At 27.0% G+C, this 19,304-nt stretch overlaps 3 protein-coding genes, 1 long non-coding RNA gene and 1 pseudogene across 13 annotated transcripts; 4 read left to right on the top strand and 1 right to left on the bottom strand.

Annotated features, from left to right (window-relative positions):
* Positions 1-385: 385 nt before the first annotated feature.
* LOC149885956 (polycomb group RING finger protein 3 pseudogene) lies at positions 386-1,328 on the top strand (annotated as a pseudogene).
* A 241-nt stretch (positions 1,329-1,569) lies between these two features.
* On the top strand, positions 1,570-2,829 carry LOC145199558 (bridging integrator 3-like). The gene has a single exon (XM_080074330.2). It carries the CDS (start codon positions 1,621-1,623, stop codon positions 2,377-2,379), a length of 759 nt encoding a protein of 252 aa, XP_079930456.2. The 5' UTR covers positions 1,570-1,620; the 3' UTR covers positions 2,380-2,829.
* Positions 2,830-2,868: 39 nt separating this feature from the next.
* LOC145199557 (uncharacterized) lies at positions 2,869-4,364 on the top strand. Its single transcript, XM_080074329.2, has 2 exons — positions 2,869-3,455; positions 3,873-4,364. Exons 1-2 carry the CDS (start codon positions 2,957-2,959, stop codon positions 4,190-4,192), a joined length of 819 nt encoding a protein of 272 aa, XP_079930455.2. The 5' UTR covers positions 2,869-2,956; the 3' UTR covers positions 4,193-4,364.
* A 7,549-nt stretch (positions 4,365-11,913) lies between these two features.
* On the bottom strand, positions 11,914-14,051 carry LOC149885955 (uncharacterized). The gene has a single exon (XM_090093722.1). The coding sequence runs from the start codon at positions 12,927-12,929 to the stop codon at positions 12,336-12,338; it is 594 nt and encodes a 197-aa protein (XP_089949848.1). The 5' UTR covers positions 12,930-14,051; the 3' UTR covers positions 11,914-12,335.
* Positions 14,052-14,427: 376 nt separating this feature from the next.
* Positions 14,428-19,304, top strand: LOC149885954 (uncharacterized). Of its 10 annotated transcripts, none has more exons than XR_016454387.1 (6): positions 14,428-15,412; positions 15,561-15,643; positions 15,803-15,831; positions 18,192-18,284; positions 18,495-18,610; positions 19,129-19,304. It is a non-coding gene; the product is annotated as an uncharacterized LOC149885954 (long non-coding RNA). The 10 variants fall into 10 exon arrangements; XR_016454391.1 differs by lacking the exon at positions 19,129-19,304 and having other exon boundaries at positions 14,428-14,952; positions 15,288-15,412; positions 18,495-18,768; XR_016454390.1 differs by lacking the exon at positions 19,129-19,304 and having other exon boundaries at positions 14,428-15,096; positions 15,288-15,412; positions 18,495-18,768.

Genomic DNA, 19,304 nt, shown 5'->3' with positions numbered 1-19,304 from the left:
TAAAATATCGATTTTTGCAGTTTCATTAAAAACGTTTTCGGTGTTTCATTACAAAACGTTTTCAGTGTTAAAAATCTCGGTTTTTCATGACGCAATCTCCATTACTAAGATGAAAAGTTTTTTTCGTTCCATTAGTTTAGAGCTTAAAATCCAGTCTTATTTTTTTTTGGAAAAAACCTGAAAATATATCTGATATTACCTTTTATACATAGTATGTATAAAATACATACTATGTATAAAAGGTAATATTATATTTTATATTCTACATATGCAATAATCAATGAAGATACCGTAGTTACATAAAAATATATTTATTTATAGATTTATTTCATGTTAAATAAATACATATCTATTTATAATTATACTTAATGAAATTTTTAAAAAATTTAAGTTACTTTTCTATGTTTTTAAGAGTGTAATGGATTCCAAAATAACGATAAAAGAACTTAATCAAAATTTTATTTGTGCTATATGCAATGGATACCTGATACGACCTGTTGCAATAACAGAGTGCCTGCATTATTTCTGTCGAAGCTGCATTGTAAAATACTTAGAAACTGCAGCAGAGTACAAGTGCCCTAATTGTGCCACTTTGATTCATGAAACAAATCCATGGGATATGTTACGTGAAGACAAGAAATTAGAGTTTTTAGTTTACAAGCTTGTACCAAATTTAGCGCAAAATGAGAAGAAGCGAAGAAAACTCTTCTATTCTCGAAGGGGTATGGTTGATCCTGATGTATGTGATGCTGATTCAAATTTAAACTTATGTAACCGATTGTCTACAAAAGAAAAAGTCGAAAAAACAGAAGAGGAAAATAAATCATCAGAGAACCAAAAAGTTAAAACACTTGATGAGTCTCAAATTGGCTTCTTTCTTGACTTTGTTGAGCCAGACTCAAATTTTCCTGGTTTTTCTGATGTAAAGTTTCCTCAACTTGAAAAACCTTACCTACGCACCTCTTCACATATTACTATAGGACACCTGAAAAAGTATTTGAAAAAAAAGTTAATGTCAGCTGAGTTTGATTATGACATTCTTTGTAATGGGGAATTAATGGGTCGTCATCACACTCTAGAATTTATCTACTTAACACGTTGGAGGTACAAGGAAGGAATACTTGCACTTGGGTATAGACCAAAGCTTGAAAAAGCTATTTCCTGATAAATTGTTAATCCTTTGTTTTTGTTTTTATGTTGTATTTTTGTGTACATTTTTAAATGCTTAATGAACTGTTTTTTGTTTTTTTTAATAATTATTTTATATTATATAATTCATATATATATATATATATAAACTCAGAAAGCTTTAAAACCCAAAAATAACATAAAAAGCTATGACGATGTACTTAATGTGTTTTAATTTAATTAAAATAAATTTAAATGTATAAAATACTTAATTTTTAATTTTTTTTTTTTTTTGTCCAGAAAGTTAAATGCGAAGTCTTGCATAGCACAATTTAAGAATTTTGCACTCTTACTGTTCTAAATGACAAATATCCTGTGAAGAAAAAAAAAATATATATATATATATATATTCATATTCATATTCACAAGCTTTTAAAGTGAGTTGTGACATAAGGATTTATTTTTAGATGATAAATATTTCATAAAATAAAAATGAGTTGGATTCCATTTCGTAAACAAGTCAAAAAGACTATTCTTGATCAGCAAGTAGACTCTGAGTTTGAAAGCAACATTGAACGTTTAAATAAAGTTGAAGCAAGTACAAGAAAGGTTTACAAAGAAGAAAAAAAACATTTAGAGAGCAATGTAGTATTAAATAAAATGCTTCAACGATTTGCACAAGAGCTTAATATAAATACATGTGTTAAAGAAACTGATGAAAAGCTGTTTAATGTAACTCAGAACTTGCAGCAAACTTTAGTTCATCAGTCTGAACTTCTTCATGAGTTGAATGATAATGTTCGCAAGGTGTTTGTAGATCCAATGAAAAAATTTATGACTAATTTTGCATTAGTGAATAATGCAATTAAAAGAAGAGAGCAGAGTTTGAATGAGTTTGTTAAGTATAATAATCGAAGAGAAAAGTTTTTAGAGAAAGAAAATCATGCTCAATCTGGTAAGTTTGATGCAAATGAGAGATATTTAGCATTAGCAAAAGCAGATTTTGAACGAAGGAACAATAAACTTCTGGAAGAACTACCAAAGTTTTTTGATTGTAGAATGACATATTTTATGTTGTGCTTTGAAGGACTTGTAAAAAGTGAACGTGATTATTTCAGTAAATCCCGTGAAATATATGAGCAATTGTCAGAAAAAGTTGATTGCCCTATAGAACAGCGAACAGAAGAAGAATATAGAGAGGAAACTAGCAAAAGACTAGCAGACATTAGAGCACTATCTATTGTTGCATAGTTTTACAAGTATCTGTGTTTATCAATTGCATGAATTTCTTTTACAATTTTGAAGGTTGTTATAGAAAAATTTATATGTAGACATAAATAATTAGCTTTTATATGTTTTAAGTGTTTTATACTTTTATATTCTTTTACTTGTAGTTAAGAATTTAGCACTAGGTTGTTTTTTCTGCAGATGTATGTAAGGTTTATGTAATTAGTGCTGTGAGACAGTATGTAAATAACCAATCTGTGTTACGAAGTATATGTATGGAATTTTAGAAAAAAGAGCACTATATCACTATTTGATCACCATCCTATTACTATGTATAGTCATAATTTTTTCAAATAATATAATTTTCATCTCTTTTTTTTATAATTGAGTTTTTAAGATTGATTTAGGAAATTAAAACTTATGAAATGTAAGCATATTATACATGTGATTGTCTTTAAGATTTCAATGTTTATATGTTGCTGTTATCTTTTTCATTGTTACTGATATAATACTAAGCGTTTTAATTTTTAACAACAAATAAGTACTAATAGTAATAAATATGGACCAATAGGAATGAATTGCAAGGTATGAACCAATAAAAATGAACTCCATTCGCAAGCGCAAGAATTCAGCTTCTGTACTTCTTTCTAAATACTTCTCTTCGAATGAATTGAGCCACAATAAACAAATTCTTTCTCCAGACGATCAAAGAAGCTCTTCTTGCGAAAATAGCAATACCTCATCTTTAGAGACCAAAAGCACTCTAAGAAATTTTTTTCAGGCAAACAGAGTCCTTAAACCTATTGATTACAACAAATCAAGTCTGGTTCTTGCGAAATATCTTTTAGGAAAAATATTGGTTCGAATTGATAACGGTGAAGTTCTAAGAGCCAGAATTGTTGAAACTGAAGCATATCTCGGAGAAACAGATCCTGCGTGTCACTCATATGGAGGTAAACGAACTAGCCGAACAATTCCAATGTACATGAAACCTGGGACCACTTATATTTACACCATTTATGGATTATATTATTGTTTAAATGTCTCAAGTGTTGATAAAGGGGGATGCGTATTAGTTCGCGCTCTAGAGCCAATTGAAGGTAAGTTGTTTCTTTTTAAATCAAAGTTATATCAAGCTCTTTATACCAAATAATGTTGTTGTTCTTTTCCTCTTTTGTGAATTCTTTTCTTTTTCAATTAAAATTATTTGTTCAAAAAATTGCTTTTTATGCAAACAAAGTCAAAAAACCCAGCAAACAAACAACCCAGCAAGCACACAACGTTGTTTCAACGTTGTGTGCTTGCTGGGAATGGAGAGCAAAATTACATTAATAAGTGCACCATGTGGACTTCGTGTAACAAGAAAATAGTTTTTTTTATCGATTTCTTTCGAAATTTAAAAGTGAACATTTTAATTCAGTTAAAAAAAAAAAAAAAACTGATTAGTGGTTGGATGATCAAACTGCCATAACGACGACGTCAATAGTATGGGCTAGTTTATATTCTCCATTTTTTAGGTGAGCATAAGATGAAAAGTCATCGCTCAACTCATCGAAAAGCAGGTTCGTCTATTCTTACGTCGCACCAACTTTGTAATGGACCCTCTAAGCTTTGTCAAGCGCTTAACATTACTAAGTCTAACCTCAATGCTGTTGACTTGTCGTCATCAAATGTGTTTTATGTTACTGACGATGGCTATGTTGATAAATGCATCATCTCTTGTAAAAGAATAGGAATTGATGGGTATGGCAAAGAAAGTGCCGAGAAAGAGTATAGATTTTATTTACGTTCAAATAAATGTGTGAGCAAGAGAGACAGATTAAAAGAAAGTCTATAAAATGCAAATATTTATTTTTTTAAATTAAAATTCCTTCAAAGTTGGTACGGAGTAAATGATAATATAATTGGCAAGATCAATAAAAAACATTTAATTACTGAGCAATGTTTTACATTTAATTACTGAGCAATGTTTTACATTTAATTACTGAGCAATGTTTTACATTTAATTACTGAGCAATGTTTTACATTTAATTACTGAGCGATGTTTTACATTTAATTACTGAGCAATGTTTTACATTTAATTACTGAGCAATGTTTTACATTTAATTACTGAGCAATGTTTTACATTTAATTACTGAGCAATGTTTTACATTTAATTACTGAGCAATGTTTTACATTTAATTACTGAGCAATGTTTTACAGGAAGCTGATTTATCGTTAAATGAAATAAACCATAATTCTCGTTTAACAAATCATCCAATCTCCGAAATTTTGTTTGCGTGATTTGTTCATCAAAAATCATTCTCAATAAATTGTTTAGAGCCGACCGAAGGGAATAATTATCAATCCACTACTTATTGCGTACTATGCATTTTTAAATGGAACTAGGGATGGCAAAATCCCGGACATTCTAAATCCCGGGATTTCGGGGTTGAGTAATTTATCCCCGGGAAATCCCGGGATTTGATAAAAAACAGAAACAATCATTTGCGGTGAAGCATATGAAGAACAAAGTAATCATCAAACGCTGAAAAATGATTAATTTATTGATAATATAATTATATTAACAATAAATTATTCATTTTTCATTTTTTAGTTAACTAAAATAGTTCATTTACAAATGAACCTAAGTTATTGAAATTATAAAACAATTCATTAAAAAGATAGCACAATATAATAGAAATAATAATTAAAAATAATATGAATATAAATGAATATACAAGAATTTTATTTATTTTTGAAAGTACCACTTTAAAAAACTGAAAGCGACAATCTTTTCGTCGTTTAATCGCGTTCGATTTTTTAAACATAAAAACCCAGTTACACTTTCTACCCTTATAGGTTATAGGTTAAAAATATTTACTTAAGTTCTAATTTTTTTTTAATTTCTAAAGTTCTTAAACTATTTCAATTTACGTTTCTTTATCAGATCTATAATTCAAACTGAATCTGTTACTGTGAAATTGAAAAAAAAAACACTTTGAATAGTTGAAGAATTTTTTAGAATCACGCATACATTTCGTCGCATAAGAATTATTGGGTTCTAATTAATTTTTTTGTCGTTGTGAAAATTTAACTTTCAATTTTTTTCTTCGTTAAAATGTTTTATTTCTGTCATTTTTTATAATTAAAACTATACGTCTTTTTTGTAGTTTATGTTTCATAATTAAACTGATAATATTATTTCTATAATTTTAAACTTGTTTTTATTACTAATTGTTAATTACAGCTTTTATCAATAAATTCTTATATAAAAAAAAGCAGATAGAACCCTCTAATTCTCGTGCGACGATTTGTAATTAAAATGAAGGCGAAAATTCGAAATTAAACTAATTAAAATATTGCAAAGAGAATAAACAGCTATGTAACAAGTATTTTACCAAAGACTGCATTTACTAGACACTTTATGATGTACGAATAAGTTAATAGCTTAATCCCTATTTATCTTTACTTTTTTTATTACATTCCCGAAATCCTGGGAAATTTTTGTGAAAAATCCCGGGATTACGGGATCAACAATTTATACGGAATCCCGGGATTTCGGGATCCCGGGATTGCTATCCCTAAATGGAACCTGCTCCCGAAGGGCAGTCAGTGGAAGAGTTTCTTTTTACTAAAAACTTTTTTTTTAAGTGGAACCTGCTCTCGAAGAATCTCTTTTTGCTAAAAACCACTTTTTTTAGACTCAAAATGTTGGTCAAAAGCATAAAACCCCCTGATTTCGCATTTATCACTATTTTAAATAATAGTTTTTTTGGTTCCTCTAAATTGTATAAGTACTTCTTTTTCTAGTTAATTAGAATAGCAATTCTAATTATAAATAATCAGCTTCTGGAAAATGCTAATTAATTAGAATTAGATTTATTAGTTATACATAGAATATAATAGTTTAATATATTAATTATTAATAGCATGTATGTGAGTATAAAATGAATTTATTATCTAAATAAATCATGCGAAGTTGTATTAGTGGAGATAATTCTTAGAAATCGTTTATTATTAACGAATTCGTTATTTTTCCAATCATAATTTATTAGTTAATAAAAGCAATTGTTATAAATGTATCATGTATGGTAAAATTCAAGATGATTATAGCTAAAAATGAACCAACTTGTAAAATCATTTGCGTAGCTATTAATAGCAATAAAAACTTCAGTAAATTAATCCTCTTAAAAAATTAGGTTTATGTAAATTTATTCAAGAGGATTTATCAATTTACTAAAGTTGTTCCTGCTCTAACTTAATAAAAGTTAAAAAAAAAAAAAAAAAACAGCGAATTTTTTTTTCTCATATTGATGCTGCTAAAATGAAGTTTTCAAATGTAGTTTGTTTTCCAAATTCATGGAAATTTTACTCAGTTTTCTCCCAAAATTTCAAAGAAGCTGTATTATTTCTATTTCCGGTATTTTTCAAAGAAGCTGTATTTTTTCGTTCTAATGGACTTGTCATAATAGAAAATTTTTCTTAAACTAAAAACTCCAGCCTGGGTTATATTTTCAAGGAAGGCATACAGCTGTAATAATAAACAAAAGGGTCGAGCATATGATATTTCGAGTTGAAAATATCAGGAAGAGTACGATGACTACAACCAACATGAAGCATTTTCAAACTCTTGACACATATTGTGTTTTGATCACTTGATTAACATATACTTTCTGTTTTCTTAATTGATCAATTGAGAAAACAGACAAAATGAAGATGACAAATCAACTGTCGGGTAAGAGGACTTAAAGCTCATTTGCAGCTCAAACCATCAGCCATCAAACCATCAGAATGTATGATAAGTATACTGATATTTTCACGTAGTTTTTAATAAAATTTAAAAACTCAAATAAAAAGTTATGGTAATTTATTTGAATTAAAAAAAAAAGCAATCCAATGATGAATTCAATGATCATCCATGACACTCTCGATTAAATCGTTGCAAAGAAAAAAATGTCTGACGTCCCACAATTTTTGCAAACTTCAAAGATATAATAATATTTTTGATTGGAATATAAAGACGCAAAAGTAATAGCATTTTTGTTATTTTTCTTTTTATAAAACCAGCCTATGATATTTTTGATTCCCTAGGCAAAATATTTTTTGCCTAGGGAATCAAAAATCCTTGCACCGGATCTAAATCTAGTTTAATTTAATCAAGATACGTTAAAAGCGTTTTTAAGAAAGCTGACTTCAAAATGGCGGAAGAAATTCGAAAAATTAAAGTTTTGGTTGAAAATAGAAAAACCTTTTGGTTTTTTTTAATATTGTTTTATGACCAATAAAAAATGGTCATAAAACAATATTCAAAAAAATTGAACTAATTTTTATTTGAAAACGTGCAAAATAACTTGTTTAACTTTATAAACAATAACTTTATAAATATTTTATAAACAATAACTTTATAAATATTTTATAAATAATAACTTGTTAAATATTTTGTAAATAATTTTATAAATAATAACTTATTAAATTTACTAAATTTTATAAATAATACTTTCAAACTTGTTTTTTATGTAAGAATTATTTATTTACTATAGGTTTATAAAAAATGACTCAAATCTCCGATTTAAAAATGGAATCCTTTTTAAAAATTCTTATTAAACCCAGCTAAAACATTATGAATTGGAACAAAACAGCCTTCTGGCCTGCTGGTTAGTAGTCTGAATTTCAGATCATAATAAAAAATGCTTTGTATGTATTGAAGGGCGTTATAAAAAAATTTATATCTGCAACATTATTTCACTAATTGGTCTGGATCTCAAGCCATCTAGTGAGATGTACCTCGTCAGAATTCGACTTGCTAAAGTTAACTAGGCAAATAATATTTATTTCTAAAACAAAGAAGTTCCCTGATTTGTCTTTGATTTTGTTATATTTTAAGAATTTTTAAAATTTCGAGCCCATTTTCCATACGAATCCAGTAAACACAATATGAAATCCAAATCTTTTGTCGATCTAGAAAAATCTTTAGGCCATTATAATGAAAATAAAATATGCACAGGAAAAAAAATTCATAAAGAGGCAAATTTTGAGATGCTAATTTTGGGAGTATTGATGAAAATAAATATATTTTATTCAATACCTCGTCTATGGATTTTTTTTAAGCAAAGGAAATTTAAGCTTCTCTAGCAAGTAATGGCAAATAGGAGTTTATTTTTGGTTCTGCAAAATATGTAATTAAATTCTTGCGTGCGAAGATCCAAATAGTCTTTGAATCAGTTGAGAAATTGTGTAATTGTAATCCATCAGTAAGATGTTAAAATGCATCTATAAATTAGAACTTGTAAGTTCTAAGTTAAAATCTCTGCTCTTATCTAAGACACTGATTTATCTAAGACACTGATTTATCTAAGACACTGATTTATCTAAGACACTGATTTATCTAAGACACTGATTTATCTAAGACACTGATTTATCTAAGACACTGATTTATCTAAGACACTGATTTATCTAAGACACTGATTTATCTAAGACACTGATTTATCTAAGATGCTGATTTATCTAAGACACTGATTTATCTAAGATGCTGATTTAGAAATTTTCCAAAGTTTTAAATTACATTTTCATTTTTACTTCATTTTTTAATTTGAAAATCACAGAAATAATATTAAATCTTGGTTTCTCAAATGCAAATGATTTTGATTTTGATTCATGCAAATGATTTTGATTATGTTCATAAGATTGTAAGATTTCTTATTTGTGCATTTTTTGGTGAAATGAATAATAAAAAGATAAACAAACAAACTAAAAAACAACAACAAACAATAAAAAATGATTTTATGCCAAATTTGGGGCGTGGCACCAGGAAATTTTATGAAAAATGTCGCCTAAAAAGTGAGTTGTACAAACTATAAAGAGAAAATATTGTGATCAGCTCGAAGATGGTGTTTTCTAAAACCTTCACTGTATTTGGAGATTTGCTTTTAAACAATAAAATTATCATAACACAGCGCAACAAAGCTTTATGAAAGTCACGGTTATGTACGTTTTTCATCAGTTCCATATGAAATCGGGTTTTTCTGTCACGGTCGTTCAGAGGTGACAAGTTATTATACGCAAGCGCAGTAGTAACTTTAAAAAAGTCAAATTTTAATAATGGCTACGGTCCGTAGCAACGAATTTTTATATTTAGTTGACTGATTATTTATAAATGTTTCCATATAAATCAACATTTTAAACTCTTTCTAAAACTAAAATCATAATAAGTATATCTCAGTTGCATAAGAAAATGATTCAAATAAGATAAAGTTTATATCAAAAAGTTTAAAGTTGCGCTTTTCTAAGTAAATTAACATTCTTGAATATGCTGATTTGTTTACACTTTTAAAAATATATTATCTAATTTTCTGAGCGTAGAAATTAAATAATTTTTTTTTAAAAATTCAGATGAGTTTTTATAGTATTTAAGACTTTTATCAGATCTTAGCACTCAATTTTTTCTTCTTGTAAATAAACATACAAACACCCACACAGCTATATATATATATATATATATATATATATATATATATATATATATATATATATATATATATATATACACATACATACATACATACATACATACATACATACATACATACATACATACATACATACATACATACATACATACATACATACATACATACATATATATATACATACATATATATATATATATATATATATATATATATATATATATATATATATATATATATATATATATATATATATATATATATATATACACACACACGCATAAATACATATATTACATTCATACATACATATATTTTTTCTTTTACATTCTGATATTTTTTACCTTCTGAATTGGGTTTGATTGCTTTTCGTTTGCTTAGGCAATTTAATAAGCTATCCAGTTATATTTTAAGATCAGTGTATTAGAGCAATTGCGACCAAATTTAAAGTGGAGTGAGCTTATTTACAGCCACTATAGGTGGATACTTTATTTAGACGAAAAAAGTCATTATCAAGCGTTAGTGTTTGGTTTTTCCTTTTTTTTTAACGAATGATAATGAATAAAGAACAAATTTCTATATCAATCTTTTAATATAAATCAAATTTTCTTAAGTTTATTAAAATAAAACTCTTCATACGTTTAAAACAGCCAGGTTTTTGGTGTGAAATAGCAAGATTTGTTTAGTTTTTCAGGTGTTTTTTTTTAATTTTTATTACTTCTCATCTCACTCCTTACTCTTACAGGTTTATTTACTTTTGCTTTGTATTCATAATTGGTCTCTTTATTTTTTGTTATTACATTTAAAATTTGTGTGCTATTTTAGGATCAAGGACATATATTGATGCAATGTTTTCAGCTGTTTGGCAACTTTTTACTCATCAACTTTAAAGATTAAATTTTTTTAAAATTAGCTTGAAGTTTCCTTGAGTCACAATTTTGGTCAAATTAGATTAAAAATGTGCTCTAAATAGAGTGGTTAGTTTTTTCTTTAACACTTTCAACATTTTTCACTGAATTATGTGATTAGCCTTTTATTTTTTTTTAATGTTTGATATGATACCAGAACTATATTTGTATACATGATAAAACAAATTTATCTTTTAACACAAAAAGTATAAGCCAAAATTTTATCTATTACCTATATACATATATATATATATATATATATATATATATATATATATATATATATATATATATATATATATATATATATATATATATTTATGATTAGTAAAAGACTTCTTCACTCGAGAGTGCTCAATAGCCTGCTGGCAAGAGCAATTACATAGAAGATACAGCAAAGGATGACAACTTTGTTGGTACTTAAAGTTTCATACCGGCGTGCCGGCAATCATCAGCCAAAATACATAATGAAAAAAACGTTACAAAAAGAGAACATTAAAGAAAAACGAAAAAACCGTTAAAAATGTCGTTAAAAAAGAATTGTTCTTATTAATGGCTTCAAATTTCACTTGCGGTGGACATTTGAATGTTTTTAGACCATGCCATTTTTCTTCTTTTTGATTTTGGCTTTTGTTCTTGTAGCATATAGCCTTCCAACGCATTCTTTTTATGACTTATTCAATTTTCTCCATTAGCTTAATTTCATAACTTTTTTCTGATGGAATGGGAATATTTTTCATTGAGTATTCAAAGTTTACTTTCTCCATCGCGAGAATGAAAAATTTCGTAGAGTGCTCGACTTGTTTGGAGCAAATGTATATATATATTTATGATTAGTAAAAGACTTCTTCACTCGAGCGTGCTCAATAGCCTGCTGGCAAGAGCAATTACATAGAAGATACAGCAAAGGATGACAACTTTGTTGGTACTTAAAGTTTCATGAAACTTTAAGTACCAACAAAGTTGTCATCCTTTGCTGTATCTTCTATATATATATATATATATATATATATATATATATATATATATATATATATATATATATATATATATATATATATATATATATATATATATATATATATATATATATATATATATATATATATATATATATATATATATATATATATATATATATATATATATATATATATATATATATATATATATATATATATATATATATATATATAGTGGACCAGTGAAAAGTTGCCAAACAGCTGATGAAACATTGCATCAATACATAGAAGTTGTTCAATAATATGAAGCAAAAGGAAGGGCAGATTGTAAAAAAACCTGGAAGAGTAGGGAGTTTCCTGCTATTGGTTTGTTTAAGCCTCTGCTTAAGCAAACAAATTACCAATTCATCAAAATATATACTAACATTAATGGCAATGAGAAGATAAATAATATCAAACTGCAACAAAAAACTTTTTTTTTCATGAATTGGTTTTGACAAGGCTATGTGGGTGTGTTTCCCTCGTCAGTTATGCCTTTGCCACAGCAATCTTGGTTTCTAGTTTGGTAATGTAGAGACAGTTATGGAGAATATAACTACATCTAATTAGATAATACAGCTGTTTTATTGACAATAAATATTTATTAAAAGCCTTAGTTAAAATTAGAAACGTTGTTGATGAATAACTGATGATGAAGATGATGAAGATGATGATGATGATGATGATGATGATGATGATGATGATGATGACGATGAAACCAAATTAGATGCAAATGAGAATATTGATGATGATAACAATGGGGCTGATTGTGGTAATATTAACGATTTATCAAGGCAGATGCACTTATGATTAATATCTAAATCATATTCTTTGATTGAATTAAACTTTTTTTTACATATACATGCAATAGTCAACATAATTAAAAGAGAATTTGTTTTAATACTGGAAATCAAATCTTTAGGTAAAATAAGCTGTTTATATTTTGGACATAATGTTTCATTGAGTTGGTTAACCTTTATATTTTCCACAAGACAGAAAACACAAAATAAGTGTTCACATTTTTTTAGAGTTGCTGGTTGTTTTGGTATTTTACCATAAAAATTACACTGGTAAAGTTGTAAATGAGGATTGATTTCTTTTTTTAGTTCTTCAATATCTATTTCCAAGTCATGTGCTGTCACAATGCTTTTTTTAATGGTAGCAATCATGGAAGATGACCACACTTTTTTACCAATACCAGGGCAACCAATAAGCATTTTTATTTTTGTTTTAGTGATTTAGTAACATTTAAACTTTTACTGAGTTTTTCTAACTGCTGATAACAATAGCATTTATCACAATGAGTTCTCCAGTTGATATTTAAAAGAAGTGTTGTTGATTTCATTCTTTTGATCATATTATATATGGTATCATAACGTTTTGAAAATTTTTAGATGAGTGTACATTCTCTAAATCTGACAACATGACATGGAATACATATTTCAATGTTCTTTTTTTGGTTTATTCCAATAGGATACTTTTTTTTCCCAACCAAATATCCACAGAACCTGTAAATAAGATTCAAATTTTTGTAATGGATTTTTATCTAAAAATAATTAAACTTTTTGGATAGTTCTTGTGAATAACCATCAAACTTAACCACATGCATTATGTAGTGTTTATATTCATGAAGTAAATTAAGCTAATAAATCAATAAAAAACTTCATATAAAGTAAAAGATTTTATTTAAAATTATTAAAAACATTTAGTCAAGTTTTTTACATAAGGACAATTTTTATTTCACAAACGATATAAATAAAATGTTATCAATTTAGGACAATAGTTAGATGTAAATTTTGAACAAGAAAAAAAATTGAGTGCTAAGATTTTTTATAAGAAATAAAAAGTTAAAAGATTCATATAAGTAAAAGTAGAAAAACTTTTAAGTTTTATCGCTCAAAAAAAATGTAAAAAGACTTCCAAATTTGTAAACAAATCAAAGAAAAAGTTTTTTTATGTAGATCCTCTTCAATCATAAAATAATATTCCTCTTTCATTTTACTTACTTCTTAATAAAATTAAGTTACCGAGACATTACTAACAGTCTAAAAGCTGGTTATCAACGTAGACGATTTTAAAAAACGTGATAAGTAATGAAAAATTGGTCGCTAAGTAAAAATTCATTCTGTAACGAAGGTCCGTAGCCATTTTGAAAGTTCTAAAATTTTCATAATCCAACTGCGCTTGCGCACAATAACCTGTCGCTTATTAACAGAGTTTGAACGACCGTGCTGTACTGTCAACTGTTTAAACGCAATTGTTAGAAAAGTACCTTATTAACTATTCACTCGCTACCATTGTCTGAAAAATGAAGGGTCTAAACTCCAAACGTAATCACCCATCATAACTTCATCCCATCGCCTTTGGTAACTCTTCTTTTCCATGAGTTAAATATCTTAGTGAAACCTCTCATCATGCTCTTCAAACACTGCTCCTAAGTTTGGTCTGAAAAAAATGCGAAAGTCCAGCTTGATTGACATTCAACATCGAAGAGCGTATGCTGTCACCAAATTTTCCACTAATTTTTTGTAGTCTTCACTTCTTTTTTTTTTCCTTCACTACATGTCTAATTGCCCGTCAAGTATCTTTTTTCGAACTAGACAGTGTTAATTCTAAGTCCTCAGACTCCATCAGGCAACGTATTTGCGGTCCAGTAAAAAAGCCAGCAAATCTCCGCATACATTCGATTGATACTTGTTCCCAGCAAACATTGACAGACGGGTACCGTATGGTTTTTAACTGGGCTTATGGGAACGGGATTTAGAAGGGTTTGTGTTCTGGTTTCCAGACGGGTCCCGTACGGTTGAAAAATAAAGCAAAAATAGTAATATGGGCCGCATGTGGTGTTTATAAGGGCTAAGAAAACTGGGATTTTTACGGGTTTCCCATTAGGGACCCATCTGGTGAAAGTGATATGCGGAAAAATCTATGCAATCAGACCACTATCGCCATTTGCAACTTTCCTTGTGCAAAAAAAGTTTTTACAATATAACGTATAAATTAAAGTTATAATCGTTTTCTCGTTTTATGTTTTTTATGAAACTCTATATAAAAAGTTGTTATAACTATTTTTATTTTTTATACATAAATTTTTCTCTTTTTCTTTCTTTAGTATAAAGTTGAAAATTTTACAAAGTTTTACATGCAATTTGAACAATAAATACTTTAAAGAATTCAATAATATTTACGTTTATGAAAAGTAACGCCACAAGGAAATGCATATAATATTATAAAGTTGACGTGAGTGTTTTCATTTTTGTCTTACTTCCTTGTGGCATATATTCTTAGAATCATGAATGGATTTTGAAGACCATTGAACATTTTTCTTTAAAACCAAAAGTGCAATTTAGTAATATTTTATTCCTATACAAAGGAGATTGCAGAGTATGGATTTTTTCTATTTTTGTTTACATTTTGTAGCAGAGTAACTTACTGTGTAATTTCTGTACTGTGTTACTGAGTAAGATGTTGTATGCAATAGTTGCATTCGATGAAGAAAACAATACAGATTTCGTCCCACTAATTTGGTTAGTGAATGCTATGAGTGAAAATGTGTTATCAAAAATTTCATCTAGAAAATCTACAGATTTTTATTGGCCTCGCTGGACAAATATGAAAAAAATAGACTTAGCTAAATCAATATGTCAAGAACCTGAGGTTGGATGGCTTAGGTTTTCAGGAAGAATTTTGTCAACTGCAGGTAGTTTATATAATATTGTCAAAGATAGTAAAGTAATAATTTTGATAATTTTTTATAAATTTTTTTAAGCATTTAATCATAATTATTGGAATTTGAAAATGAAATTTTGATACATCAATAATTATCATAAGTACTTTTTAAAATTTAGACAGAATCTGAAGCAAAAGAAAAATGTAGATATGCAGAAGATACCTAAAATGTTGATGAAGTATATCAAAACCAAAAAAGTAGGTATATAAAGTTACATAATTTTAATTAAACATACAAAAGATGTTTATGTTAATGTTACTCCACTTATGTTAATGTTACTGGCTTAAAACTTGTACATTTATGAATTATTAAAGTTTCAAAAAAAATAATAATACTTTTGATATTTTGCCAATCCTTTAGAGATAATCAAGAAAAGCCTTTTGAGAAAAGTGAGTAAGATATTGTTTCAATATTTGTTTTAATAATTGTTATCTATTATAATGTTAGGTTCTAATTAAGTATTTGTCATTTATATATTGCATAAAAATTTTTATGTATATTATAGCCTCCATTGTCAAGGTTTTTCTGTTGGAGAAAATTTTAATTTTTTAAAATATTTTATAGTATATATATATATATATATATATATATATATATATATATATATATATATATATATATATATATATATATATATATATATATATATATATATATATATATGAAATATCAAAGGGAATAGATAGATATCTAGACTTAGAAAATGTCAGAATTAAGCGAGCTCTATGTATGTATAGAGTGTTCAAGGGGAATCGAAAATCTGTCCAATTTAGTAAAAGTCTGACTTACCCAGGGTTCAACTTAACAGGGATATATATATATATATATATATATATATATATATATATATATATATATATATATATATAATATATATATAATATATATATTATATATATATATATATATATATATTGTATATATATATTATATATATATATATATGTATGTATGTATGTATGTATGTATGTATGTATGTATGTATGTATGTATGTATGTATGTATGTATGTATGTATATGTATATATAATTTAGAGCCTTTAACATTACTTGCAGGTCCTTGTGCTAAAAGGGAATGTGGTGTGCATTGATATGAAACCAATTTACTTCATTAACCCCCTTGAATGCTTTAAATTATTGTATCATATCCCCTAACTGCCTTCTTTGTTCTAGAGTTTGTAGATTGAGATAACTTAGACAGGCTTTTATATATAAATAAATAAATAATAAATACATGGGTTTACCCACAACTACTGTGTTTTGCCAGAAGTTGGCAAAACACTTGCTCAGCTGTGCAACAAATTAAACAAAGCGAGAAATTTTAATAATCAAGAGTTTTCTGGTGGAATAGTTCTCCATTCACCATTAAATATGATTTTAGTTTTTTATTAAAAATAGTTGTGTTTTTTTTGTCACTGATGGTATTTAGAAGTATATTCCAAAGTTTAAGACCATACTGGGATAATGCTTGATTGCTGAAACAATTATTGTATTTTGTTTCTTTTAGTTTTAGTGTTCTTTCTGACATAGAGTATTGAATTAAATTGCATAACGACGTAGTGCTTCCTGTTTAATAGATTTCTGCATTATTAAAATGACCTTGAAATATATTGTTTCTCTAATTTTTAGCCAATGCAAGTTGCTATATTTTTTGTTATTTACTTGAGTTTCTATTCTGGTTTTAAATACCAGTCTTGCTGCACAATTCTGAACAGACTGCAGTTTTTTTAATAGTGTCTTATCAATTCCAAAGTAGAGGGAGTTACAATAATATAGTTGTGAAAATAATAATGAACATACTATGGTGCACAGATCTTTATGGGATAAGAATTGTTTTATTTTGGGTATTTTTCTCATTATATTGTAACAGTTTTTAGCAATCTTATTTATTTGTGTTTTTAAAGATAATTGATTGTTGAGTATCACATCTAGACTTTTTGCAGAATCAACAAATCAAATGCATTTCTTGTTAACAAAAGTACCCTTAATAATAATATCTTTTTGAATGTTAGGTGGTGCCATAATTAATATTTTTGTTTTTGATTGGTTTATGAATGATTCACACATCCATTTAGAAATGTATTCAAGACATTTTGGTATATCCACAACTAGATATTAAAGAGATTTGGACCCAGGACTGTACCTTGGGGTGCTCCATATTTTACATTTTGGTTAGATGAACATGAATTACCAATTTTAACTTTTTGGGTACAGTTAACTAAAAAAAGTTAAAATATATCATTGGTTAGTTTAAGTAAAAGTGTTTCAGTCGAATGATGTTGGTTGTAGATAAGTGTTTTTACTAATTTTTATATATATATATATATATATATATATATATATATATATATATATATATATATATATATATATATATATATATATATTGTATGTATATACAAAATATGCACAATATATACACAAACACACACAGGCACATACACACATTCCCTCAGTTTTCGGTTAGCATCAAGTCCTCTAAAAATAATTTTCACTGAGGTTTTGCCATAAAAGATATAAACAAGGTCAGAAAAAAGTTGCAAACCTCAGACACTTTAAGGTAGGCAATTAGGTCAGCAATGCCGAATGCCAACCCTAATTTGGAGGGCTGATAAATATTATTGTATATATATATATATATATATATATATATATATATATATATATATATATATATATATATATATATATATATATATATATATATATATATATATATATATATATATATGTATATATGTATATATTAGATTTGTCAGTGAACTTGCATGAACCCTATCAACGAAATGCCAATGCTTCATCAATAGTATCGCTGACTGAATTGAATGTTGCAGAATCTTTAGGTATGTGTTCAAAATTTGTATTGGTAATATTATATTTTTATGAATTCTTTATGAGACATAATTTTTATTTATTATGGTACATATAAGATTTTTTTGCCAAAAATTTGTAACAAGAATCTTTAAAGCCATTTGTAAAGGATTGGAACAAATTGAAGATACTCAAAAGATTCATTCTAAAATGATACAAAATATTTTGCTATTTAAACATAGAAGGAGGCATGAATTCACCTGAGCTACCGGAAGGTTTACAATTTCCAGCAACTACAATTGAAGAACTGGATATGGTTCAAGAAGTATTAACTGATGTTAATGCTCGAAAGACTTTGGTTAGTGTTTAGACAAATCTATTTTAGTGGGGGACCGAAGTACCAAAAAAACCTAAAATACTTTTTAAGTTCTTAGTGAGAAAAATTATATATGAGGTCCTTTTGAAAAAATCAAGGGGGTCTTTGTCCCCACCCCCACCCACCCCATCCCCCGTCGTTGTGGTTATTGTATATATATATAGTGTATGTATGTGTATATATATATATATATATATATATATATATATATATATATATATATATATATATATATATATATATATATATATATATATATATATATATATATATATATATATATACATTTTTATATATTTAATTATTTAAAAATATATACAATATCAATATAAAATTATAATTTATTTATCAGTAACTAAAGGAATGTTATACATTTACTATCACAACAATTTTTTATCTGAAGAGTGTTGAGTAGAGAGTTTTATAATATATTAAATGAATAAAACCAGGTGTGTTACCTATAAAATTTCAGACTAACAGTTAAATTTTATTTTTTACAGCTTATATTGAAACAAGAAAAAGCTTCGAAACGAGAATAAAACGATGGAAAAGCTTCCAATTCGCGAAACAACCGTGAAATCAGATGATACGCGATTAAAGAATGGTTAAAAATTCTCTCAATTTTGACATTGTAATTTTAATTGTTATTTTGTTTGAAACAAACAGTCAAATCATA

The sequence above is a fragment of the Hydra viridissima genome, unplaced genomic scaffold (assembly GCF_058129835.1).
Source record: "Hydra viridissima isolate aposymbiotic clone 2 unplaced genomic scaffold, HvirCarnegie_v1 scaffold_7, whole genome shotgun sequence".
Taxonomy (NCBI): Eukaryota; Metazoa; Cnidaria; class Hydrozoa; order Anthoathecata; family Hydridae; genus Hydra; species Hydra viridissima.
This window is presented reverse-complemented; position numbering and strand designations above follow the sequence as displayed.

What these genes read in the sequence shown, in the direction of transcription:
- LOC145199557 (XM_080074329.2), top strand. Translation starts at nt 2,957, where the DNA reads ATGAACTCCATTCGCAAGCGCAAGAATTCAGCTTCTGTACTTCTTTCT. An exon ending in CGCTCTAGAGCCAATTGAAG is followed by an intron (nt 3,456 to 3,872) that starts GTAAGTTGTTTC and finishes TCCATTTTTTAG; the next exon opens with GTGAGCATAAGATGAAAAGT.
- LOC149885955 (XM_090093722.1), bottom strand. Translation starts at nt 12,929, where the DNA reads ATGCTTATTGGTTGCCCTGGTATTGGTAAAAAAGTGTGGTCATCTTCC.
- LOC145199558 (XM_080074330.2), top strand. Translation starts at nt 1,621, where the DNA reads ATGAGTTGGATTCCATTTCGTAAACAAGTCAAAAAGACTATTCTTGAT.